The sequence below is a fragment of the Lontra canadensis genome, unplaced genomic scaffold, assembly GCF_010015895.1.
Source record: "Lontra canadensis isolate GAN:19392208 unplaced genomic scaffold, GSC_riverotter_1.0 scaffold41, whole genome shotgun sequence".
Classification (NCBI taxonomy): Eukaryota; Metazoa; Chordata; class Mammalia; order Carnivora; family Mustelidae; genus Lontra; species Lontra canadensis.
In genome coordinates this window covers 993,667-1,018,313 of record NW_022631035.1, presented here as the reverse complement: position 1 = coordinate 1,018,313, position 24,647 = coordinate 993,667, and the positions used below count along the sequence as shown (strand labels likewise).

At 63.0% G+C, this 24,647-nt stretch overlaps 3 protein-coding genes across 11 annotated transcripts; all 3 read right to left on the bottom strand.

Moving 5' to 3' along the window:
- Window positions 1–730: 730 nt before the first annotated feature.
- SIRT7 (sirtuin 7) lies at window positions 731–6,629 on the bottom strand. 2 transcript variants are annotated; one of them, XR_004384158.1, is made up of 11 exons: window positions 6,494–6,629; window positions 6,286–6,423; window positions 6,058–6,162; window positions 3,829–3,899; window positions 3,659–3,731; window positions 2,913–3,011; window positions 2,602–2,838; window positions 2,390–2,470; window positions 2,116–2,222; window positions 1,606–1,691; window positions 902–1,015 (listed from the first exon to the last, which is right to left on the bottom strand). XR_004384158.1 is itself a non-coding variant. In XM_032870375.1 (10 exons), the coding sequence occupies exons 1-10, from the start codon at window positions 6,584–6,586 to the stop codon at window positions 817–819; spliced, it is 1,203 nt and encodes a 400-aa protein (XP_032726266.1). In that variant the 5' UTR covers window positions 6,587–6,629; the 3' UTR covers window positions 731–816. The 2 variants fall into 2 exon arrangements, 1 of the variants encoding a protein (XP_032726266.1); XM_032870375.1 differs by lacking the exon at window positions 1,606–1,691 and having other exon boundaries at window positions 731–1,015.
- A 3,325-nt stretch (window positions 6,630–9,954) lies between these two features.
- MAFG (MAF bZIP transcription factor G) lies at window positions 9,955–15,569 on the bottom strand. 6 transcript variants are annotated; one of them, XM_032870368.1, is made up of 3 exons: window positions 15,531–15,569; window positions 11,520–11,582; window positions 9,955–11,444 (listed from the first exon to the last, which is right to left on the bottom strand). In XM_032870368.1, the coding sequence occupies exons 2-3, from the start codon at window positions 11,553–11,555 to the stop codon at window positions 10,992–10,994; spliced, it is 489 nt and encodes a 162-aa protein (XP_032726259.1). In that variant the 5' UTR covers window positions 11,556–11,582; window positions 15,531–15,569; the 3' UTR covers window positions 9,955–10,991. The 6 variants fall into 6 exon arrangements, with proteins under 6 accessions (XP_032726259.1, XP_032726263.1, XP_032726262.1 ...); XM_032870372.1 differs by having other exon boundaries at window positions 15,535–15,553; XM_032870371.1 differs by lacking the exon at window positions 15,531–15,569 and adding an exon at window positions 15,315–15,369.
- Window positions 15,570–20,633: 5,064 nt separating this feature from the next.
- On the bottom strand, window positions 20,634–24,647 carry PYCR1 (pyrroline-5-carboxylate reductase 1). Of its 3 annotated transcripts, XM_032870367.1 has the most exons (8): window positions 24,571–24,647; window positions 24,044–24,166; window positions 23,720–23,790; window positions 22,798–22,977; window positions 22,366–22,587; window positions 22,078–22,170; window positions 21,759–21,922; window positions 20,634–20,906 (listed from the first exon to the last, which is right to left on the bottom strand). In XM_032870367.1, the coding sequence occupies exons 2-8, from the start codon at window positions 24,108–24,110 to the stop codon at window positions 20,741–20,743; spliced, it is 963 nt and encodes a 320-aa protein (XP_032726258.1). In that variant the 5' UTR covers window positions 24,111–24,166; window positions 24,571–24,647; the 3' UTR covers window positions 20,634–20,740. The 3 variants fall into 3 exon arrangements, with proteins under 3 accessions (XP_032726258.1, XP_032726257.1, XP_032726256.1); XM_032870366.1 differs by lacking the exons at window positions 21,759–21,922; window positions 24,571–24,647 and having other exon boundaries at window positions 24,044–24,249; XM_032870365.1 differs by lacking the exons at window positions 23,720–23,790; window positions 24,044–24,166; window positions 24,571–24,647 and adding an exon at window positions 23,217–23,448.

The following is a 24,647-nucleotide window of genomic DNA, read 5'->3' as shown; positions in this document are numbered from 1 at the left end:
TCCCGCCCTCCCGCCCGGAGCACGCCCCGCCCCGCCGGGCGCACGCGCCGTCACGCGGACCTCACCCGCCGCGCGCGGCCAATGGCGAGCCCCGCCCCACCCCTGGATCCCCGCCCCGCGTGCGCCGCCAATGGCGTGAACCGCCGTAGCCGAGGCCCACCCCCGCCTGGCGGCCTATCGGGTGCCCCGGAGACCCCGCCCTCCGGCGCGCGGGGCCAATAGCGCGCACGCACCTAGCCGAGGGGGCGGGGCAGGGCCACGTGGGGCTCCACCGGCTCTCCCCGCCTCCCCCAGCCTAGCCCGCCCAGCCTGCCCCGCCCCGCCCCGCCCCCGGGAACCTAAGCTGAGCGCCCGCTCCCGCGCCCACCCGGCAGCCATTCGAGGACACGCGGGCGACAGTGCAGAGATGTTTAATAACAATAAAAAGGCGCGCCGAGTCCAGGCTCAGAACCAGTCCTCTGCCGAAAACCCCGTTCGGAAAAAGGTTGCTATAAAGTTACCACGTTTTAGTAAGAAGCAGTAGAAATAGGGTTGAGGCCCCTGAGACGAGCCCGGTGCACGAGGTAAGGCAGTCGCGTGCTTCCTCCTGACCGGCCGGCTGTGAAACAACCCGAGTTCCGATCCCGCAGAGAGGCGTGGCCGCCCCCTCTCTGGGACGCGGCCAGACGGCGAGGAGTCCTCTGACGGCCCACGCCCGAGGCGGCCGCAGCAGTGCAAGGGAGGCGGCGCGTGGGACTTGGGGGGCAGTCCCGGCCTCGCCCCTGAATACGAGTTCTGACATCTGCAAAGTGCCATTTGTTCTTGTCCAGCACCGGGTTACGTCACTTTCTTCCTTTTTGTGCGTTTAGTGCAGCCCCTGCCAAACCAGCCGCCTAGGACCGGGGCTGAGCTGAGCGGTGCACCCCGGTCTCCAGGCGGAGGCTCCTCTCGGCTTCTGCACAGCGACTTCCGAGTGTGGCTACCTTCCTCACCCGCACGCAGGGGAGTTGCCAGGGAGAAGATGGGGTCCTGCCACCTACCGAAAAGGGAAAGCTAGGTCAGGTGAGCCTGGGAGCCTCAGTCACAACCTGCCCCAGGGCGGGAAAGCTGACTGAGGAGGTCGCCCTGCTTCCCTTCCCGTCCTAACTGTGGCCAGGCTTTGCTTGGTGGCAGCTCCACTGTTCTGGAGCTACAGAACGGCCTAAGCTCCCCAGTAACTCAGAGGTCAGCACTCACACTAGCTCAGCCTCTGCGGAACTCAGTGTCCTTGCCGGCGACCCAGCAGGCTGAGCACACTGGGGTGAGGCAGGAGCAGCCCCAAGAGGGATGAATCACTAGCAGCTCTGGGTCCCACTTTTCACTCGAATGGCCGGGGTGGGTGGACCAGACCCTCTCCCTCTTCCCAGACTGCAGGATGTGGGGGGAAAAGGCCCACTGACTAGGGAGGTGTGGCCTATGGACTAACCATGGAGAGATCATGTGTCTGACTGAGATGTAGAACCACATATTATAAACTTAAGATACAGATAAGCACTGATAAAGAAAATGAGCTAAGTTAATGTAAAAAAAAAAAAGAGTACAGTACACAATAGGCCCACATTACAGAACACCACAAACATAACATACAAGAATTGCCAGGCCCAGAAGGTGAAGGGATCCTTAATTCTTGAACCCTTTGATTAAAAGAAGTTATTGATTTCCCCTATAAGACCCTGAAAATTCACAGAGAAAGAAAGTGTAAACTTTTTACTCAATACATACACCACGTCTAAATTATCACAAATTCTGTATTAAGGTACAGTTTAAGCTTCCCCACAGTACACCAGCTCCCCAAACCGAGTGCACCAAGACTGTCTGACTGGAGTCGCCGAGACCACGTCCCTTCAAGGCACCTTCCCGTGCAGGCGGTCTGCGGCAGAGGGGCCTCCGGGCGCGCGCTGGCACATTCCCTCTCCCGGCAGGGAGTCACGCTCGGCTGATGCCTCAGCCGCTCCCTGCAGAGGCCGCCAGGCCGCAGTCACACCTCAGACACCATGTCCGACTCAGAGCATTCCCTGTGCTTGGTTCACAAGAACAGACAGACACAGCCCATCCACACAGGGGCAGGAAAGGGGGGTGCGCCCGTGCCCCCCTCACCTGCTATAGGGGGGGATCTCCAGGCCCAGCTCATCCATGAGGAGCTGCATGACGTCATCACACTTTCCGTGAAGCTTCAGGGCAGCCCAGTCATCCTTTGGGGTCCACTGGGGACAGGGGAAGGTACGTGAGGACACCCCACGGCCTCCCGATGGCCCTTTCTCAGCCAGACCTCTCTGGCCCATGAGTTCGGGACACGAACGTCCCAAGAACTCTCTGGTTCTCCTCTCCTAAGGTCCAGGTCTCAGGAGGGGCCTCTCCGTGCGCGGCTCACCTGCAAGTTCACGATGTAGAGCTTGGGCCGCCGGCTGGGGGGCTTGGTCATGCACCAGAGACGAGGATACTTCTTCAAGACCTTCAGGAACGGACAGACCGGCAGAAAGGCCACATGCACAATAGGGAGCGAAGCTCTAGGACACCAAACGGCCAACTGGGGGGGCCAGCAGGCTCCCCGCCCCCACCCCCACCACGGTGCCATTCACGTACCTTTAAGCTGGAGCCTAAACACAGGATTGTATCTGCTTTGCTGGCTGCCTGAGTGGCTGCCTCCCAGTTCAGAGGCTGCCCCAGGGTCCCCCTCTCCCCGAAGTGCACGATGGTGTCCCGGAGCTGGGCCCCGCACTTGTGGCAGGCCCGGCCCGTCTGGTGGCGGTGCAGGGCGGTGCGCTCGGTCACATCGAACACTCTCACGTACTCTCTGTTGGGGGTGCAGGCTGTGCACACCTGAGGAGGAGAGGCCGCCATGAGCAGGAGCCGCCGGCCCGCGCAGGCCCCCGGACCCCGGCGGGACCGCTCACTTCGATGTACATGTTCCCGTGGAGCTCCGAGATGGCCGTGCGGGGCAGCCCACTCCGCAGGTGGAGCCCGTCACAGTTCTGAGACACCACGTGCTGCACCTGGAGGGGAGGCCAGCGTGAGTCAGCAGGGGGCCGTGGGAGGGGCTGTGTTCATCAGGGACACCATCCTTAACCCTGCCCCGAGCCCCCAAACTGGGGGCGACTCCAACCCCACATGAAGCCTCGGAGGCAAAACCAGGGGGGCAGGTCGGTCCCAGCACGACCTGGAGGGCCCTCGGGGGGAAGGGCCCCCCGCTGCCCTCAACAGCCGGGAAGCTCTTGGCGAGCCGAGAGCGCAGGTTTCTCCTCTCAGCTGGGAAGGGCCCGACTGACGCTCTCTTGGCTCGGTATGTTTCGAGTCTCTGGAGGACCAGGAGAAGAGACCCCTGCCCACGTGGCTGAACGTGGCCAGCGCGGGGGGGTCTTCAGAGGTCTCCCACAAGCTTCCCCTTTATCTAGGTGGCTTCTGAGGTCTGTGGGGACAACGTGATAGAAACGCAGCGTGGAAAGAACCCCCAGCAGCTCTGGGCCTGAGGCAGACCCTATCCACGACTCAAGCCGGGAGTCAAACACTCGGTGGGCACTCATCCCCCAGGTCCAGTGGCTGACAGAGGCACAGTACAGTTGCCACTTGGGCACAAAGTTGGCCGTCCAGGTTCTGCGCTAGGGACCCAGCAAGTGGACCGCCAGCCACACCAGGTTCTTACCAGCTTTTGCTCATGTAAGCGGGCGATGCTCATGTGGGTGAGGGTCGGCTCAGCCTCACTCAGGTCGGCAGCACTGCCGGGCAAAGGAAAGCACAGGTGTGGGGAGCTGCGAGGTCAGGCCCATGCTGCCTCCGCTCGACTGGACGGCAAGGCTGCCCGGGGCTACTTACCTAACACTTCTCCCTTTCTGAAGCAGAGTCCACACTCCATTAGGGCCCCGGTAATCTGGGATAGAGGCTGCCTGCACGTTCAGAAAGAAAATAAACCCGGTGACAATGCATCACTGTAGGAACTGGCAAAATTCACAAGCATGAAAAGCAAATGTTTCTCCAGATGTGTTCCAGGCTTCTCCACGCACTGGCCTCTATTCCTTCCAACGGCTCAGCACTTCTTAGTGCTACCTGCCTAAACCCAGACGGAGTGGCTCCTTCCCTCTGCCTGGACCCCTCCTCCCACATGGTCTAGCTCATCCCTCCAGGTCCCAAGGAGTCCTGCCGCCTCTGGGAACCTCTCCAGCATGGACTACAACCTGGGCTCTGCAACCACACCTGTCCTCCAAAGCCAGAGAGAGAGGACTGGTCAGGCTCATCTGTGGGTCCCCAGGGCCTACCCAGTGCTCAGGGAAGGCTTAGCAGATGCCGAAACTCTAGGTAGGAGCACTCAAGCGTGCTGATTCTCCCATCCTGACAGTGCCTCCTGCCCTACCGTCACAACGATGGCCGTCTCTCCAGATGAGATAAAGACCACTGAACTTCTCTAGTTCTCAACCCAGCGAAACAAAGTCACCATGAGCGAAAACCGAAGGCGTGCTGGGATCAAGCAGTCTTGTGTTCCCCAGGCTGTGAGTGACCTGCCTCCTGGGGAACCCTGTCTCCTCCCTGTAGCTTAAGCTTGGAAAAATGCCCACCACGTGAACAGTGCAGTTCTGAACCACGTTGAAGAGAGATGTCGGACGGCGACACTCAGAGCAAGCGACAGAGCAGCACTCCCGCAGATGACAGGAGCACACACATGACTGCAGGAAGGAGGCCCCAGGACCAGGGCTCCACGGTCTGCAAGTCAGGGTGGTCAGTGCCCCTTATACGACCTCACTGCTGGGCCTCTGAGCTCAACCCTGTTTGGAGGGTGTTCCTCTCACCTTGCCTGTGAAACCTTGCTCAGCTTTCAAGGCCTGGCCTCCATGCTGCCTCACACACAAAGGCAAGGGGATGGGTTTCCCAGCTCTGGGGCTGGGGGCGTGAGTGTCTGCATCTCCACCCAGCAGCCCAGCCCCGCCGCGTTACCTTCGCTCTCTGCTCACCTGCCGTGTTCTCATCACCCACGGGCCTCCTGAGAACAGAAATCCTCAGTGTTCGCCTCTGCGGGGCCTCCACGTGGGTCGCACTCAACACCCTCCCGTTAAGTAGACAAGTGCGTCAACACTCACGATATCCCATGGCCCAAGATGGCCTCTCGACAGAACGTGCCCAAACCCCACACGCTTCTCTCCTTCAGCGGCTGTACTCTATTTCTGCCTTGCTTTCTACTTACTTTCTTTCAATGTTTAGAAAACAGGAACAGTGGGGGATCAGGAGACGGTTCTGGACTTGGCTCTGCCCACATAACCTTGGGCTGGTGATGAACCACCTCGGCTTTGGCTTTTTCTTTTACTAATTAAAGATTTTATTTATTTATTTGACAGAGAGAACACAAGCCGGGTGGGCGGGGGAGGGCGGCCGGCAGAGGGAGAAGCAGGCTTCCCGCTGAGCAGGGAGCCCAACCCCAGGACCTTGGGATCATGACCTGAACCGAAGGCACAGGCTTCACCGAGTGAGCCACCCAGGCGCCCACCACCTTGACTTGAACCGAGCAAGGGCGCGAAAACACTGTCCTGCTTTATGCTTCCTTCCTTCCCTTCCTATCACAAAAACGGCAGACATTTAAAAGGGTTTATCTCCCCACTGCAATTCCAAGCCGACGCACTTGGCGCTTCTCTAAGAACGAACACGGGGAGCACCCGGGGGGCGCGTTCAGTTAAGCCTCAGACTCCGGGTGTCCGCTGAGGCCTCGGCCGGCAGGGGCTTGAGACCGTGCCCCCTTCTCCCCCGTGCTCGCGCCTCCACTCTCTCTAACACAGAAATCGAAAGAGAGAAACCAGAGGACAGGGAAGAAAGAGGGCATCTGGGGGCACTGGGGGCGCCCGGGGGCTCTGCCGGGCCGTGAGGTCCAGCCCCACACCGGCTAGGGAGGCCACTCCGAGAAGCGGGCAGCAGCTTGAAGACAGCGCGTCAGGGCGGCTCGGGAGGCGAGTTTTCCGCGATCCGCCGGACACTCGGACTCGGCTCGGCGCCGGGCGCGCCACCCAGAAGGGGGCGCCTCGGCCCGGACCGGCCCGGCCCGCGCCCGCCCGGCCGCCTTACCGTGCTGATGCCCGCGCCGGTGTAGACCACCAGGTACTTGGCGTTCCGCACGGCGCCGGCCAGCTCCCGGACCTTCCTCCGCAGCTCCTCCGGGTCGTCGCACACCTGCCGGGACAGCCGAGGCCGGTCGTGACGCCCGCCCCGCCCCCGCCCGGCCAGGGCCCGGCCCCGGCTGTCCGCGGCCCGAGCCCCGCACCGACCAAGCCCCGGGCGCGCCGCGAGACTCGCCTCCTCCTGCCGCCGCTTCAGGCCCTCGCGCCGCCTGCTCCGGCCCTGCAGCTCGGTCACCAGGTCCTCGCTCTCGGCCAGGAGCCGGCCCTCCTCGGCGCTGCGCTCGGCCGCCGCCTTCCTCAGGATGCGCGACACCTGCGGGCGCGGGGCGGGCGGTGAGGGCGGCGCGGGCCGGGGGCACGGCGCGAGGCGGGCGGCGGCGTACCTGGCGGAGGCGCTCCCGCTGCTGCTCCTCCCTCAGCCTCCGGACCCGCTCCGCCGCCTTGCGCTCCGAGCGGCTGGGACCCCCGGCTGCCATCGCTCCCGGGAGACCCGCGCTTCCGCTTCCGCCTCCGGGCAGGCCGCGCTCCGGCGCATGCGCGAGAGGCCCGCCCCGCCCTTCCGGCCCCGCCCGCGCAGCGCGCAAAGGAAGCACCTGACAGTCTCTTTAAAAGGTGTTTATTGATCATATACAAAATAAAGAAAACCTTATATATCACAAACATACACTATGTACAGCAATAAATACCCGGGGTCCGGCCCAGTGCCGCCCCCCCTGGACAATAATTTAGCAATAAATACTGCACAGGGTAGGGTGGGCCCTGGGGCCAAGGCCCGCCCCAGGGAGGCCCCTCCTCACCTGCATCTCCAACACCCTGGCAGGTCCCAGGGAACCCCCACCTTCCCCTGGTTTCAGCCCCAGGCAGAACAGGCAGGGTCTGATCACCTCTGCTTGGACCCAGCTTCTCAGCGCCAGAAGAGCACCAGAGCGGGACACACGGGGCAGCCCTTGTCCTGTTGCCCTAAGATGCCAGGAGAAGGCTTTCTGTACCCACTCCCGTTTGGTTAAAGGCTTCAGGGAGTAGCAAATTGAGGGATGGGGAGAAGAGAGGGGCTGGGACACAAGGTTGCTGCAGGGGCTGTCCCCTTGCAGTTCCGGGGCTGGGGGGACTCTCTCCTACACTCCAGCTCAGGCGCGCGAGACACCCACGCACCAAGGCTGCTGCTCCGGCGTGGGGTGCAGATGCCCGTGACTGGCCCAAAGGTGCCGCACACGCTCAAAACACACAGGCCTGAAGCAGGACAGCCATACCCCTGCCTCCGTGTGTCTTCCACTTCTCCCCACCTGCTCCAAAACTAGACAGCCAACAGGAAGGCAATAACGCGCCAAAAAGAATTATTCAGTGGCTTCTGGGGGAAAAAAATCGTTACTGTGTTGGTTCCTTTCACCAAACCACAGCCTAGAAAAGTAACTTACAAGATCCCCGAGCGGAAACGCACTGCAGGCTGTGGCTTGGGCTTCCCAGCTGCGGGCAGGAGCCTTAGCCAACCGGCCACCTCAGAGATGGAGGCAACAGGGATAGGAGGGGGCCTGATCACCTTGTCCCAAAGCAGGCTGCAACCGATCAGAGCCGTGGGGTCAGGCACGGACCGCAGGGGCTGCTGTTGACGGTCAGACCTGGACCAGGAGCAGAAGAGCCTCGGGGGAGACCCGGCATCCGGCAGAAACGAACACACCCCACAGCTGAGCAGCTGTGTCTTCTCACGTACAGACAGCAGTGCCACCCGGAGTGGGAGCCAGCGTCATGGGGAGGTCTCCCCCAGGTCATACTCAGGGCAGGAGCTGCCCTGTTCCCAACAGGGTTGTCCTCTGAAATCTGAAATTCCGTGTTGGGGGGAGGGAGGAGTGGGGCAAGGGTGGGAGGGAAGGTGCACATCATGGTTCACTTAGCGGACCAGTCTGGGAGACTTGGCTTCGGCCAAAGCCCTCGATTCGCTGTGTCAGAAAAGTCGAGGAGAAAAAGAACACAACACTCTCACAGCAGGAAAACTGAATTAACAAGAATCAGAAAGACACCACACCAGCCACGTGTGGACACAGGCTCTACTGTCAAGAAACCAAGGTGAAGAGGGAAAGGGGCAGAGTGCAGAGTGGCCCCACGGGGCCAGCGTGATGGGAACAGGACGTTCCCCTAGACCCAAGGAACAGGTGCTCCAAATCCAAAAACCGTGAAAGGAAGCCTGGCCTCACTCGCTCCAGAAGCTTCTATTACCTCAACCAGACCTGCACTTTCTCTTCTACCTGTGCCCACCCTCCAACTCACCTTTCATCTTCCAAACCTGCCTCCTCCCTCTGCTTTCCAGGTCTCCAACCTGGCAGATGGCTGGCTATCTCCCAGCCAGCGCCAGAGTGGGGACCGTAAATGGACGCAGAGGGCGTGGGCTTCTCCCCCTCTTCAGGGATTCTTACGTTGCGATTCTGACTCACCGCTGCTACAACCAACATCGACAACTTTCGTCTAGACCCTAGGTAGACAAAGCCGCGCGTCAGGGAGGGGCAGGAAGCCACTAAGTATTGAGTGTCGACGGTCACAATCCCCACTGCAGGCCGACCGGGCACAATCAGAAAGGATGGGGCCTCTAGGGCCAAGAGAAGCCCATCAACAAGACAGAAACAGACAGCACGTCCCTGCTACCACCCCACGGGCACTCTGGGTCAGACTGGAGGATGAAAACCCCGCCAGCCCCCACTGAGTTTCTTTTCGCCAGCCCACACGTCTGTGCTTTAAAGGGCTCTAGGGCCCCCAGGGAAGCCGAGGCCCATGTGGCCGGAGACAGGGCCAGCACCACAGGCAGCTCCTATCCCATGGCGAGGAGGGGCTTCCGGAGGCCGGTCTGGAAGACTAGCTGCCTCTGCAGAGGGGCCCTGGGCGGGGGGCTCAGCCCCGGAGACCAGCACCTCCACGAGCTACGCAGCACGTCCCTGGAAGACACAGATCCCAAAGGAGGCAAAAGAAGGCCCAAGGCCACGAGCAGGAGCGTGGCGCCTGCAGACCACAGCCCTTGTCTGGCGCCGCTGGAGACGCCCACCCCAGCCCTCGGGCAGGGAGAAAGGCCGCCCCGGATGAGCCCCAAGACCACCTGGCTTAGCCTGGGAAGCATTCCTTCACGGCGGGGAAGCACTGCTGGGCTAGGTGGGCAGCAGGCCTAGAAACTCCTATGTGGGCCCTGGGGTTCCCGACGAGGCCCACGGGAAGCCTATGGGGACAAAGCTGGGATCAGCGGCCAGAGCCCACAGGTGCTGACTGGAGGCCAAAAGGAAGACACATGGGGGCACCTCGTGACTCTGTGGTCCCCCGCAAACCCGCCAGCCATGGTCAGCGGCGGTAGGTGTGGAAGCAGTGGGGGGGGCAGGTGCTCTGGGACGGCCCCTTGTTTCACCTACCCTGCCACTGGGTTAACCCAAGCCTTACACAGACATGCGAAGCCCACGCTGTGTGGGGTGAGAGCGGCAGAGCCCCGTGTCTGGTCCCCAGAGGTCCCGGGTCAGGCACTGAGGCAGAGGGGGCTGGACTGGTGGGCAGATCCCCAAGGCCTGCCGGAGCCGGAGCTGCCCAGCACCCCTGTCCAGGTCCAGGCCCAGCAAGCCAGCAGAAGCAAGAACACAACCAAATCCAAAAAACAAACACGGGATCAAGAGACACAAGAAATGACACCCACAGGTCAAAGGTCACCAGAAGCACCAGCACGTGACGCGGCACAAGACCTCACCAGGCACAGACAACACCACGGCACCGGCAAGAGACGGAAGCAGGAAGGGCAAAGGAGTAAGTCACTTTCGGTACAATTGCAAAAGAGATAGCAAAGAGGACGCCAGGACGCACCTGTGGTCGCTCACGGCTTGGCTTTTTTTTTTTTTTTATCTTTTTTAAAACTAAGTTTTATAAATAACGTCTGATAACTCTGTGTATATAAAAACTAAACTCCAACAGCCACAAAGACTTGTCCATAAGTTTACAAGAAAGGGATTTTTTTTTGTTTTTTTCTTTTGTTAAACTAGCAAAGTTTCTATTATACTTTCCTTCCTTGTCCATATATACGGTCAAATGTTCTTGCTTGGTTTTTGTTTTTTTTTTTAAAAAGACAGTTTTATAAATACTCTGCAGCTCTTTTTTCTTTAGCTTTTAAACATATAATTTAATAACTTCGTAAAAGGAACTCCTCTCTTTTAAATAAAGGGCTATGTAACCACACAAACAGGTCATGTAAACAGTGGCACGGGACCCATCGCAGGACACTGGACACACCCTTCACGTATGTTCACAACCAGTGATTTGGTCTTGTTCAGTGCAACGCGTCAGGCTCGACCGCCCTGGCCCCTGGCGCAAAGCCGCGGAACGCCCCATCCCTCCCAGCGCCTACAGCGCCCAGGCTAGTGGCCCACCCGTCCAGGGCCCTCAGGGACACCCTACTCCTAGGAGCAGAGCCCATCTGTGCCTGTGGCCGCACTAAGAGTGAATCACAGCCCCCGGCCAGCCAGCAGCCGTCGGAGCCCGCGGGCCACCCAGGAGTGGACAGCAGCCTCCCCTTGCCCTGGGGCCCTCCCTGCTCTAACACCCGAGCCCCAGAACGCTCATTCGATCTTTCTCTGTTCCCACAGGGCCAACTCTGGACGCCAAGCCTGCACCGCCTTGGTACAAAGGGGACTGGGGGGCAACCCCACGTCACCGCCGAACTGACCAATCCCAACACACAAAACACACGATGACGACGACGAGATCAAAGGGGCTCAGCCCGGCGCCCCTGGGGTGCGGGTTGTGCTTTGCAGGGAAGGGAGGAGGCAGGAGAGGACGAGGAGGAGAGGAGAAAGAAGGGGACAGGGCTGCCAAACTCGCCATGCGCCTAATGGCCCCTTGCAGACCCGCCCGGGCAAGCGCGCGTCCCTACGACCGGGCGTCCGTCTTGGACTTTACTATCGTAATGACGCTGGTGGCGGCCACCTTGCCGGGGACAAGGGGCCCCAAGCCGGCAGCGAGGGGGCCCCGGGCCGGCGCCACAGGGCTGCGTGCCACAGTCCTGGCGAAGTTCTGCAGGGCCTCGTACTTGGCGCGCAGCGCGTCGAGCTCCAGCTTCATGCTGGCGTTCTCTGAGGCCAGCTTCTCCACCTCCTGCTGCAGCTCCGCCTTCTGCTTCTCCAGCTCCTCCTTCTGCGTCACGCGCTTGACGCGGCAGCTGGCCGCGTAGCCCCGGTTCTTGAGCGTGCGCCGCCGCTGCTTCAGCTGGACGATCTCCTCCTTGGACAGGCCCCGCAGGTGCTGGTTCAGCTCCCGCACCGACATGGTCACCAGCTCTTCGTCCGTCAGGCTGGTGCCATTCTCACCCGGCTCCCGCTTCACCTGCCGGTGGGACTGCGAGTGAGGCCCAGGCTCCGTGGGGACCGCCCACCCCTGCGCCGCCCACTGTCCGCTCACCTTCAAGGCCTTGTTTCCTTTATTGGGGGTCGTCATAACCCGGGGGCACGGCAAGCAGGCACTCTGCGAGACAGGGAGCGGAGGTCAGGACCCTGGGGACCGCTCCCCTCTCCCTCTCCCCGCGGCACAGAGCCGAGGGAAGGGGCACAGTCCCAGTCTCACCCCTCACCTCACCATTCCCAGTACCTGGCCCGGAGGACCACCTGCCACCCTCTGGCTGGGCTGGTCCCCGGCCACCTTGTTCCTAGGAAACCCAGTGGGTCTGATGGGGGAAGGGGGACAGAAGGCTAAGTTAGGAAGGCAGCAACCAGAAAAGGGCCTTGGGAAGAGATGAGAGGGATGCGGGAAGGGCCAGCCTAGAAGGAAGCCGGGAGCTTTAAAAATAACCCCAGTGTGCGCCCCAGAGCATGGCTGTTCCTGGCGAGTCACGCTGACTCAGCACATCGCTCCCGCTCCTGCTCCCTCACCAGCCCGGCCTGGCACTCCCCAAGGCTGCCAGCCAACACAGCCCCAGGGGACCCAAGGCCTAAGCAGAGCACTGCTGGGGCCAGAAAGGCCAGCCTGGCCAACAGCAGGTGCGGGCTGGGCCCAGTGACCCTGCAGCTGTGTACTCGGGGCCCAACCTCCTACAGCCACCTCCCCTTAGCTGGCCCTGTCCCCACAAAGGCTTAGGGGCCGGTGGGGACTTGGGCCAAGAGAAGGATGCAGGACAGTCCTGATTCTCCCACAGACTTTTCACTTTGAAGAGCTCGACTGTTTCCAGCATTGGTGGGAGCACCCCCCTACCCCCAGGTGGCAGGCGCCCCAGGAGAGGCTGGGCTCAGCCCTCTCCGCTGCTGATGGAGCAACCTTCCTGTGGCTTTGGATTGCCGCATCTGGTGCCCCTGCCCCACCCCAGCCACGCTGTTTCCTAAGAGGGCCCGCCGGGCCACCCAGGGGCCCTGCTCAGGCCCCTCCAGCCCCAGCTCCCTGCCGGGGGTCACTGTCCACAGCATAGGGAACAACAACACAAGGGCTTGGGGGAGGGGTGGACCAAAGGGTCCCTCGCACCCATTCAGTTGCCCTTCCCACACCCGGCCCTCGCTGTCTGCTTCCTTGAGCCCTGCCAAGGACATTTCTGTGCACCTAATCCAGCAAATACGGCTCAGCCTGCCCCCACCAAAGCTTCAGGCAAGCACACTCCCTCCCAGCCCCCTGCTTTCCAGGTCAGGCTGGAGGGAAAGCAGACCCCGGCCTCCTGCTGCAGGAGGCGAGAGCACAGCACGCAATTCTGGGCGGTGGCAGCGGTGTGGGGGCTTGTGACCCTCGATGGGGAGGTAAAGCACGGCTTAGGGAGGTGGAGGCGCGCAAGGTGGCTCCAGGGCAGGGCTGCCACTCATCCCTCCTCAGCCCAGGGCTCTCAGGCCGCGCCACACAGCACCAGATGGAGCAGACAGAAGCTAGAGGTCAGAAGGTCCTGAGGGCCCCAAACCCACCCCGGGGGACAGGATCTCATGGCTGAGCTGCCGGGGCTCCCCCAGCCTCAAGTCTGAGTTGGGGTGCAGGGACACTCCCCGTGGTCCTTCCATTGTCAGCCCAAAGGAAAAGCCCTGGCACCAGTTTTTCCCACCAGCCATCCTCCCTCCGCCCCCGAATGCTGAGCACAACGGTGACTTCCTGAGATCACACAGAAGAGTGCGGAGCGTGGCGGCTGGGAGCCGAAAAGTGCCTCCTCGGCAGTTCTCACCCTCCGCAGAAGGCCTGAACTCAGCACAAGTGCAGCCACTCGCCTCCTAATCAAAAGGTGCAGGGGGCGCGTGCCCGCCATAGGGGAGGGGCAGGGCTCAGCAAAGCCAGGGCTTCGGCCTCCGCACCTGGCCTCTGCCCACTGGGGAACACACACAGATGCGACGGTGACAGGCTTAGGGGAGGGGCTGTGGGACACAGCTCAGGGCACCTCGGGAAGCCAGAAGGAGGGTGTCCAGGAGGCTGGATTAAGAACAGGCTCCTTCTCTCCACCCCAAAGAGGGTCCAGGGCTGGGCCCCAAGGATCCTTCCCCAGTCACCTTCCCCTGAGGGTGAGCCACACTTGTAGATAAGACACGGACCATCCCCCGCGGGCGACCCACTCAGGCTGACAGCCAGCTGGGAAGGGAAAACTGGTTTCGACAGCTCCATGCCCTGTACCTGGGGCAGGCTCTAGATGCACACGCTGGGCAAGAGCCCGCTCCTTCCCCGGCCTTCCTTCCACCCTGCCTGACAGAACCACCTCCTCCCAAACCCCTGAGCCACTGCAAGCCTTTCTGAAGAGTCAAAAACTTAATCTGTACCTAAGAACAAACGAGAAGACGTAAAGAAGTACCCCCTTCAGGAATCTGCACTTTCCTAGGGTGTAAAAGTTGACCCAGAGATCAGCTGAGTTCAAGATCTGGCACGTATAAGCCCAAGGCTAAGTGTGTGTGAGCGCGTGTGTGCTGGGGCAAAGGGGCATCCCAGAAGACAAACCACAAGGCCAGCCTGACCCAGCCACGAAACCCTAGGCAAGAATGGTCAGCTCTGGTCGAGACAAAACGCCCCAACCCCTGGAGGCCAGGAACCACCCACACATTGAGGAAAGGTCAGGCCGCGCCACCCTCAGGCTGTCACCCCCCAAGAGGCCCAACACCCACCAGGGAGGGCCACAAGCTTTGCTGACACCCACACAGCACCAAGCCCCAACCTCAAGTAGGACAACTCTAGGGTGATCGGGAACTGCCGTCTTCCGCTCCATGCCTTCCACACCAGCCCACCGGCTGTGCCCCCAAAGGCCACAGCCACCACCTGCAGCTCTGCCCCACACCCCAGGGCCAGGCAGCAAAAGGGGCAAGGCCTGCTCACCAGACACCTCGCTCTCCAGATGTCAAAGTCCTGCTGCTTCCTCTCATTGGCAGTTTCCTGGTACGGCGGCACCTGCTTCCCCTGCCCTGTCCACTGTCCTCCAGGACTTGAGCACAGGCACCCCTCTTTCTCCCACTGACTCCCTCTCTGGCCAGGGGGTATGCCTCTTTTGCGCTCCCAGGGGCTGCCCAGCCTAGCCAACCAGACCAGCCACAGGGAAAGCCTGCTTCCCAGCCTGGCAAGCACGGCCCCCCTAAGCTCCTCCCCTCCTCTCACTCAGAGAACTATTTCCCAGTTTGGGGAACTGTCCCAGACGCTGGTCAGGGACCGGCTGCCTGAGAAGAGCCTGCCTGGGAGGGGATGGACAGGCTGGCGGCTGCACATTCTGCCGGCAAAGAACACCTGCACCAGGGCCCCCCCCTTCTCCTCACGCCCCTGCCTTCAACTCGCACACCAGCCCTAACCTGAACGGGTGCCCCAGCCCCAGGGGCCTGGCCCTTCCCCAGTTTCCCTCCTCCTCTATGTGTCGGCCTTTCGGACCCCAGGCCCCTAGCTCAAACCCGCCCCCCCCCCCAGACATCAGAATGAGCATCGAGTGACCTCATGCTGATGACTCAGCAAGTCTCCCTCTGGGCTCTGGCACGCGTGCGGCGGAGCGAAGCCGGCGCGAGCAGGGTCTTCCCAGCCCCGCCACGTGCCGCCCCCTCCCCCCAGGCCCGCCGAGGACCCCTGCGCCCGGGGAGGCGGACACAGACACCTGATGAATCAGCAGCTAGACCCGGGGCCCCCGAGGCTCTTCCGCCGAGCCCTAGGCGCCCCGCTCGACCCCACCCTTTCCTCCCGCCACCGCGGCCGCCCCTCCCACCAGGACGCCCGGGGCTCCGCCGAGCGAGCCCCGCGGACGCCCCGCCCCGCCCTCCTCCGTCCCCCGCGACCCACCCCAGCACCCCGGGCGCGAGGGCCAGGAGCCGCCGCCAACTCGCGGGGAAACCGAGGCACGGGCCGCCCGGAGGGCGCGGGGCAGACCCGCAGCCGGGAGCGCGCGGCCCGCACCGCCCCCAGCCCGCCCGGAGGAGCCGCGGCCCCGCCCGCCCCCCGCCGCCACCCCGCGGCCCGGAGCCCCCCGCCCGCCCGGCCGCCCGCCGCCGCACTCACCCACCACACTGCGGGCCCGGGCGGGCCGAGGCCGGGGCGGGCGGGCGGGCGCTGCGAGGCCGCGCGGGGGCTCCGGGCCCGGGGTGGGGGCTCTTCGCCTGCGCGGGCCGGGCCGAGCGCGCTGGGAAGGCCGGGCCGGACCAGGCTCGGGATCCGCCGCCGCCGCCGCCGCCGCCGCTCCACAGACGTCACATGATGTTTGGTCACGTGGGCTCCATTCATGAAGCGGCGACGCGGCCGCCGGGGCTTAAAGGGGAAGCGGCGGCGGCGGCGGCGGCGGCGGCGGCGGCGGCGGGGCGTGTCCGCACTGCGCCTGCGCGCCCGGAGCCGGCCGGGGACGCTGCGCGCCGCTCCCGGCCCCCGCGGGACCCGCCCGGGCCGGGAGTCTGGGGGCCCGGGGGGAGGGCCGGGGGGCCCGTGTCCCGCTCTCCTGACCCGCGGGACCGCGTCCCGCTCTCCTGACCCGCGGGACCGCTGCGGCCCTGAGGACCCGCGCGTCGCGGGCACGGTCCCCGAGGCGCTTCCGAGGCTGCTCGGCGGGCGCAGCGCCGTCCCCCCTCACCCGCGCATTCCCGGACCCGCCTCGGCCCTGCCGGGCAGCCGGGGCCGGTTCGCAGACGACCCGACAGCCTTGTCCAGGGTTCACAGTGAGGTCCGGCCGCGGCCACCTGCGAGGGCTGCGGGGTGTCCCCACCCACCGCCCCCAGACCTCACGTTAGCGACGAGCCCTGTCGCAGCTCGCGGGACTGCCCCGAAAACATTGGTCAGAGAGTTGCACCCACCGCACCTGTCTAGGACCCCGTCCCTTTGGGCCGAGTCCGCTCCTGCCCCTGCTGTGAGGACTTCTCGCTGCTGCTCAGAATTCCGGGAGAAAGAGGCAACAAGGGGAAGAAGGGACACCGGAGGGATCCCATTTCCAAGTCCTGGAACAGGTATAGAGCCAGGAAGAGCGACTCACCCTTCGAGGCAGGTCGGTGGGACTCAGGTGAGCTGGCCGAGGGGCGGTGAGGGACAGGCGGCAGCACACCCCCCCACCCCCCCACCCCCGTCTCTGCGGGAATTCAGTGCCACCGACTGACGAAGGCCATCGGCAGAGGACCGGGAAGCCAGGGACGGGACCCCCTGCCTGCCTCCAGGATCTCCTCTCTGAATCCCACCGTGCCTTGTACCCCGCCTGCTTTGTAGGGTTGTGCGTGGTGGTCTACCTGGAGGGGGTCTTTAAGGGTAGAGAACCACACTGTACTCCAGGGCCTTAATATATCTGGGGCATGACTCTTGGGTTTTTTTGTTTGTTTGTTTGTTTGTTTTTTAAGATTTTATTTGTAGGAACGTCTGGGTGGCTCCATCCGTGAAGCATCTGCCTTCGGCTCACGTCACGATCCTGGGGTCCTCGGATCAAGCCCCACATCAGGCTCCCTGCTCAGTGTGGGGTCTGCTTCTCCCTCTGCCTGCCGCTCCCTTTTGCTTGTGCTCTCTCTCTCTTGCTCGCTCACTCTGTCTCTCTCAAAATCTTTTTAAAAAGTTAAAGATTTTATTTGTAAGTGATTTTAACACCCAAGGTGGGGCTTGAACTCACAACCCCAAGATTGCTTGCTCTAGTGACTAAGCCAGCCAGGTGCCCCAGGGGCATGACTTTTAAAATCAGTTAAATACACAGAACAACAAGGCTTGCCCCTGAGGACGAAAATGCACTCCTGTGGGCTCCAGCTCCTCCAGCCTCCTCTCCGCCACCACCAGCTCCGTTCTCCTGGTCACACTTGGTAGGGAGGTAGGGCCTGACTTACTGCTGGGCCTTGAGAGCCACTCCAGGCAGGTCATGGGGTTGGCTTGGTGCAACACGGCTCAGGCTGGAACCATGACACCATCAGGAAACACAGGTGATTGACCCTGGGTCTGGGGACCGGCCGCTTTGTTGGAGGCTCGCTGGCTAGTTTTCTCATGCCCCCACACCCCCAACTCCTCAGTCCTCACACGATGGGGCCTGGCTGCAGTTTATACATGGCAGGTGACTGAGAGGCTGACTTACCCATCGTGCTGCTGCCTGCTCCTTCTCCCCAAGGAGGCTTCTACTCTCGGCAAGGTGTCTCCTCCTCCCCACTGGGAACACACCCAGCCACTTGGAAGAGGGGACAGGCAGGCGGGAGGTTGTGCCTACCCAGGGCCACCAGAGAGGTTTATGGGAAGTGCACTGGGGCCCAGTTCACCTGGAGGCCAGTGAGAGTGCAGATGTGAGACCCACTTCCCGCTTACAGGTGGCCCTGGGCCCTAAGGTCAGCCCTCTGGACATGCGATGGGGGGGGAGGTGCTGGGCTGCCTACCTTCTCATCTCTGGGACCTGTGGGGAGAGGAATGTTCCAGACCGTCCAGGCTCCTTTGCTGCCCTCTCACCCCACTCTTCTGCAGAGGTGTGGAGAATTTGCAAACAAGGTCCCGATCCGCTGCAGTCACTGACAGCGGTTGGTTTGCACGTCTGGGGGAGGGCATCAGGGATGAGGTTGTGCCCTGTCCAAACACCCAGAGAGCCTAGCCTTCAGGATCTGTCTCTGGGTCCAGCTAGAGAGCCCTGGAGAGTCCTTGGTTGGTCTCACCTGCCCCAAGTCTGGCTGGCCCCCACCCAAGGCCCAGGACATCCGTCTCTGGGAATAACACTGCAGCCACACTGGGGAGTGACACCAGAAAGTGACAGGTCCACAGGCTCCAGCATCCCTGCCGGTCCACAAGCATCACCATGACTGGCTTCTGGGGCTGCCTCGGTGGGCAGACGCTGAGACCCAGCTCTCTGGTCCAGCCTGCCCTTCCCCGGGCTTCCCGCTGCAGCCTGCACATGCCCTCCTGCTGACCCCTCCCAGGTGTCCCCCTTCTGCTCGCACCCTCCACAGGCGGATCTGGGGACCCCACTGGGTTCTCCTGGAGTTCAGCAGGCCCCAACCTGACATTGCAAGGAGGCTCAGGACACAAGGACTAGCCCTTCTTCCACGGGGGTCCAGGCAGGGAGATGGGCCCACGTGAGGGCCCTCCCAGGATGTACTTCTTCCTTCTCTGTCTGGCCAAGGGCTGCCGACTTGTTTGTTCTGGAGCCTGAATCCAGCTCACTTGGGGGCCACAGGACAGGGGTCAGCCTGCTACAGGAAAGGACTGGCAAGGAGAAGCAGGGCAAAGATCCCATCCAGGCAGGCAGGAGCCTAGGGCAAAGTTAGGCTATTAACTAATTTCCAATTAGGAAACTGAGGCAGAAGCAGACGGGTCAAGCAGACGGAGCTGGTTCTTCCACTGGATTCACCCAGCCCACTGGGCAACAGGCAGTTCATTCCAGCCACTGCCCCATTTGGGGACATCCAGGGCATGGCAGGTGTCAGAGCTGGCAGTGACAGGAGCCAGGAAGGCATACCAAACTGACCCTTGCCAGTGGGACCCCCGTGATGGCTTCTCTAGATGGTAACATTGCAATGCCTCCCAGCTGGCATCTGGGGGCCCCTGGCCCTTGAAGCCCATCTCTGTCCTTGGCCTGCCCTGGACCCATGTGAAACAGGTCCCTGCTCCCCATGGGGCTGTGCTTATGGTTACAGTGTCTGGGTATCTGTCCCCGTAAGACCCTCAGGCCTTGTTCACCTCTGCAGCCTTCTTGCCTGGCTCACTCCCCTTCTGCCAGCTCCACTGGGCTTCCCCATTTCCCCACCGGCAGGACGCTGGCTTGATCCAAAACCACGTGAGCCTGAGAGCTCACGTCCCCTCTGCCGAGACCCAGGACATTCTTTGTGGGGCGGAGTAAAGCCTCCACACACAGCTTTTCTGGACCTGAGCTTCCTCCGATGCCACCACGTGCCTCTTCCACACTTCAGACCCACCTGCTCACTCTCCTAGAGCCAGAGCATGTGTGGGAACCGCGTGCCCCCTTGTGTATCGCCGGCGAGTGATGAGACCAGCCATGACTTGAAGGGAGTGGCCAGGGGCCAGCCTGGGTCCTGGTCAGACCTGTAGCCTGTCCTCTTCTGGGAACGTTTTTCCCCAGGGAGAGGGTGCCGAGGTGCTGTCAGAGAAGTGATTCTGGCTGCCTCAGGCCCACCTCTGCCCCCACACAGGAGGGGGACGCAGACGCCCCAGGCCCAGACACGTGCACATCTACTGGTCCGAGTCTCTGGAGAGCCCTGATATACCTCCCTGGGGGTTCCTTCTTCACCCGCCCCTGCCTGTGTGAGGTGAAGAGATGTGTGCCCCGGTAAGCTTGGAGGTGCTGGGGGTACAGAGGCTGCCGCCCCCCTGCAGAGGGGCACGCCGGGCTGGGCCACTGGGGCCGGCATCTGATCTCGCCTCTAGGGCTGAGGCGCAAAGCCCCACACCCTTCCCCAGGAGCTCCCTCTACCTTCCCTCGCTGGGATCCGAGACAACCTGGTTGTCCCCTGCAACCAGAACGCCTTACCAAACAGGGCTCCAGGACCCGTGCGATGCGCGTAGCAGGCGGCGACTAAGAGGACACTCGACAAGGTCCCTCTAGGGACACTGGGGCCCTTCCTCCACATGTGGGGATGAAGTTAGAAACAAGGCACCAGGTTGGGAACCAATGTATTTCACCCAAAAGGTTGAGAAGGGACAGACTGTAAGCTCGGCGGGGAACGGGACACACAGATCTCAGAATCTGGGACTATCCAAGGAGCCCTTTTCTCACACGCAGAACGGCGATTCAGGGGACTTGCAGCTGTGGTCCTGGCTGCTGGACTTGGGACACTTGAGATCTTCTGGTCCTTCTCACAATGAGGAGGCATCGCCCCAAGTAGAGACTGGAGAAGGGGCAGGACGGGGTTCCCTCCTCGGCTGGGCCTCGGTGGGAGTGGGGGTTCCGGGGGGGAACCTTGACCTTTGTACTCAGGAAGGGGTCAAGCCCCAAGTCGGCTGACCATGGGGAGTTTAGGCCCCCAGGCCTCCTGAACTCCAGAAGAGGTCCCGACCCAGTCTGGGGGCAGAGGAAGGGGGACACTGAGGTCGGAGAATCCATCTGTTCCGGGCCAGGAAGCACTTAGTGACCACACAACTTCCCGCTGGGAAGCGACGCAGCCCCTCCCTGGTTACAACCCCTGCTGACCTGAGCTGACCCGAGTGGCAGGCTGCTGTGGGGACACCCTGTGTGGCCTGGGGCTAAAGACAGCCAGCACAGGGGCGCCAAGCCCAGCAGGGAGGAGGAGGCGGAGAGCAGCCTGGTGAGCGTGCTGGCCACCTCAGCTCTCCTTGCCCGCTGGGGCCAGGCTTTGGGGGAACGGCGTGGAGTGGCCAGAAGGGCTCTGGGAGTGCCCCACACAGGACTCCAGCTTCACCTTGTCCAGGACGGTCTTTTTGATGGAGGCTGGCGAGACCTTCTCCTGGTCGGCCACGGACTGCAGCTCCCTGGGGAGGCAGCGAGGAGGGTTAGCTGCAGGCCGTGCCTCCATCCTGCGCCCAACTGTTCACCAGGGAAGAGGAAGCCCCCGACGGCCTGGGCGCTGCTGTGCTGTCTCCCATCTCAGCTCCCTAGGCGGCCCCTGCCCCCAGACGGCCAGCTGCCTGCCTCCTACTGACTCAGATCAGCTCAGGGTCACCAAACCTACTAGCAGCCCCTCAGCCCCTAAACCCATCCTTGCCCCAAGCAGGGGCCATATGCCTTGTCCGTATCCCCTGAAGGTTGGGGCCAGAGGGTAGCACTGCCTCCCAGCCTCGCTGTCAGGTCGTGGCGCTCAGAGACATTCTGGGCTTCACTGGGGGGCGGGCAGGGATGTGAGAGACATGCCTGTCCATCCTGCAGACCTGAGCTCCAAGCCAAGTCCCCACATACTGCTGTCCCTCCTCTTTGGTTTCCTTTCTGCCGTCACCCGCTGGCGTCACCCCGCTGATGCAAACGCACAGTGGAGCGCCCTTCCAGCTGACCTGCCGAGTCTCCCCAGAAGGGGGTGGGCGGGAGGAGGGTGTGACCTGGGCCCCAGGAGATCCCTCTGGTTCCCACTGGCCTGCCTCCCCAGCCTGGATGGTCACCCTGGTCTGCAGGCTCAAGTGGTGACCCCCCGTGGGGAGCGCTGCACGGTCCCGGAGGGCAGCCCGTCTCCACAGGACAACGGGTGCCTGGGTACTACTACCAGCCATGACCCTCGGGCGCTGCTGCCAGGCCTCAGTAAATGTGTGCTCGGGGAAAGGCTGAGCAGAACACGTGAGGGCTCTGGCGGGCCGGGACGTGCAGCCAGGAGCAGGCAGCCTCGGGGGGCCCACCGTGTGCGGACGCAGGAGGCCTCCACAGCGTTGATGAGGAGGGAGCGGAAGCCCCCGCTCTCCAGGACGTGCAAGGCGTGGATGGTGGCCCCGCCGGGAGAGCAGACGTTGTCCCTCAGCTGGCCTGGGTGCTGTTCCGAGTCCAGCAGCATCTTGGAGGCCCCCTGCACCGGAGAGAGCCGCTGACCGCTGCAGGGCACCTCTCCTGCCTGCAGGCCACTGTCCCCAGCACCCGCTGACTGTCCCCTGTCCGCCCACCACAACGGCGTCAGGCCCGGCACGGAGCAGCCCTCAGCAAAGCATCGGAAAAAGCACTGACCAGCAGAGCCTGGGCTCCGAGGCGGACTGCCAAGCGCCGGGGCAGCCCCATCTTCACACCCCCATCTGCCAGGGCCTCCAGGGCTGTGAATGCCTGCAGGGAGAAGGCGCCTAAGCCATTGCCCCAGGCCCTTCCTCCTCCTCCTCCTCCAGGTGTTGGTGTTGCCTGGTAGCTCCGCCCACAGCAGCCAGGGCAGGGAGGAGGAAGGAGGATGTGCCCCAGGTCCTGCGAACAGTCCGCCACCACCCGGTCTGCCACCACCCGTGGCCACCCAGCCCCAGTCCTCACATAGGCTGGGCCGCTGCCGCTGAGCCCGGTGACGGCATCGATCAGGTCCTCCTCCACCTCCGTGCAGAAGCCCACGCTACCCATCAGCTGCTCCAGGAGCCGGCCATCCTCCACCTGGGCGTGGGTGCCCGTGGCATACACAGTGGCCCCCTCCCGCACCACAACCGGGGTATTGGTCATGCAGCGGATAACTTTGGGGGCCGGCTGGAATGCCATCAGTTTCTGGAGGGGACAGTGGCTGTGTATGAGTGGCCCCTTGCCCAGCAGGGTGTGCTTGGCCTCAGGGAACGCACTCGCCCAACCAAGCACTTCCTGGCTTCTCACTGAGGGCAAGGCCAACCGGCCATTTCTCAGCCAGAGTTCCCAAACACAGCACAGAGCATGCTTCTACCCTCTTCTCAGACCCCACCGGCCTGCACCCACAATGCTCACCTTCTCGATGGAGCTGATGGTGACCCCAGCGGCACAGGACACCACGATGTGCCGACCCTCCATGTCGGCACCGATCTCGTCCAGGATAAAGGGGATGATGTGCGGCTTGACGGCCAGGAAGAGCACGTCACTGTGCCGCACAGTCTCCTTGTTGTGGGGAGTCAGGTTCACTCCCATCTTCTGCAGGGAGCGCCAACGGGGGCTCAGCCTGCCAACATGGCTGGCTGGGCCCCCTCGTACCCTCCCCAAGCTGAGAGCCCCGGGCATAGAAGAGGATGGAGGTTGCTGAGAACAGGGACAGTCTGGGTAGGGGCTCAGGGCACGGAGCTCTGACAGCCCCCAGTCACCCTTCCCACCCTGAAGCCCAAGCTCTCTGCGCTGGTATATGACCCTTTTGGAAACAGAAAACTGATGAGTACCCACGCCACAGCCCTGATGCACCCCATCATGGGCGGCAGGCCTCCAGAGGTGAGTGGCATTATGGGTGCGCAGGCTCCCAGCTTGAGGTCTGGAGCCCTAACTCAGCTGTGGCAAACCAAACCTGTATTCAGTCCCCAGATGGGTCCGACCTGGCCCCAACTCTGTGGTCTCATTGCTGGGCTCCCACTGTCCCTGTGGAGGCTCCGTTTGGGGAACCCCATTCCAGTCCAGCACACCCTCCCCACCAGCTGCACATGTGCCTGTCCCCAGGTTCTAGGAGCTGAGCAAGGGCAGCTACCAGCAGGCCAGCAGGCAGGTCTGTGGGGTGCTACAGCCCAGGGCCCTCCTCTCCTGGGAAGGGGGGTGGTGGTCCCATAGTGTCTCTCACTAGGACCTTTACACCTGGGGCCCTCAGGGTCAAGGCTATCACATGTTCTCCCCAGACACAGTGACTTAGCCCCTTCAGGGACCACCTCCCCATCCCTGTCCACCCTGCACCTACCCTGAGGGCAGAAACCGTGGCCAGGTCCATGTCTGGTGAGCTGGCGGTGATCTTGTGGGCAGCCAGGATGCCTGCGGGTAACAGAGATCCTTCCTCAAGGTCTATCCTGTCCTCCCCTCTTCACGTTCACGGGAAGGAAAGTGGAAATCCCACCCCCAGAGTAAGACAGCAACTCCTGCCCCACCCCCAACCACCCCAAGGCTGCCATCTCCCCCAGAACTCAAACAGAGCAAGTTTTCCAGACCCGTCCTTTCACCCCCAGGCCGGTGGAAGGGTAATGGCCCACCGCTCCCCAGACCACGGCGTCCGGGCTGCAGGGCCTACCTGCTGCCGTGAAGCCCCTGGCCAAGGCAAAGGCCAGCTGACCAGCTCCGATGAAGCCCACGCTCATGTTGTCGGAGGCGCCGCCCACAGCCCTCCCGGCGGGCACCGGCCCTGCAGGGGCAACTACGGGACGAGATGCGGCAGGACCCAGAGCAAGAAGTTGGGCGGGCGGTGCCAGGCCCGGCCCCTCGGCCGCTGGCCCGCGCCCATCCTCCCCCGCGCCCTCCCGCCCCGCTCCCACCGCCAGCGCAGCCGGCCCAAGTTTGCCCGAGGCCGCGCGCCGGCTGCGACGGCGGCGGCTCCAGTCCCCCGCCCGGACACTCCCGACGGCCCCCGACAGAGGACACGGCGAGCGGCGGGCCAGCCTCCGAAGCCGGAGAGCCGCGGGGGGCGACGGCTCGGAGCCCGGACGCCCTGCACGTCCGGGCCCCACGCCCACCCCAGGCCCTGACTGGGGCGCGCAGGCGCGCCTCCCACTGCCCCGCGCGCGCCCGCGCCCGACCCCTGCTGGGCGCCCACCCACTCACCCACCGACCGCGCGGGACGCCCGGGAGCCGCGGAGCCGCGCCCGCCACGCGGCACCCGAGCCCGTCGGCCCCGCCCC

Coding starts and splice junctions, on each gene's coding strand:
- SIRT7 (XM_032870375.1), bottom strand. CDS start 6,586: ATGGCAGCCGGGGGTCCCAGCCGCTCGGAGCGCAAGGCGGCGGAGCGG. Junction 6,424..6,493: donor AGCGGGAGCGCCTCCGCCAG/GTACGCCGCCGC, acceptor CCGCGCCCGCAG/GTGTCGCGCATCCTGAGGAA. Junction 3,732..3,828: donor CAGAAAGGGAGAAGTGTTAG/GTAAGTAGCCCC, acceptor TTTGCCCGGCAG/TGCTGCCGACCTGAGTGAGG.
- MAFG (XM_032870368.1), bottom strand. CDS start 11,555: ATGACGACCCCCAATAAAGGAAACAAGGCCTTGAAG. Junction 11,445..11,519: donor AAGGAAACAAGGCCTTGAAG/GTGAGCGGACAG, acceptor TCCCACCGGCAG/GTGAAGCGGGAGCCGGGTGA.
- PYCR1 (XM_032870367.1), bottom strand. CDS start 24,110: ATGAGCGTGGGCTTCATCGGAGCTGGTCAGCTGGCCTTTGCCTTGGCC. Junction 22,588..22,797: donor CCATCAGCTCCATCGAGAAG/GTGAGCATTGTG, acceptor TGTCCCCTCCAG/AAACTGATGGCATTCCAGCC. Junction 22,171..22,365: donor GCGGCAGCGGCCCAGCCTAT/GTGAGGACTGGG, acceptor TTCTCCCTGCAG/GCATTCACAGCCCTGGAGGC.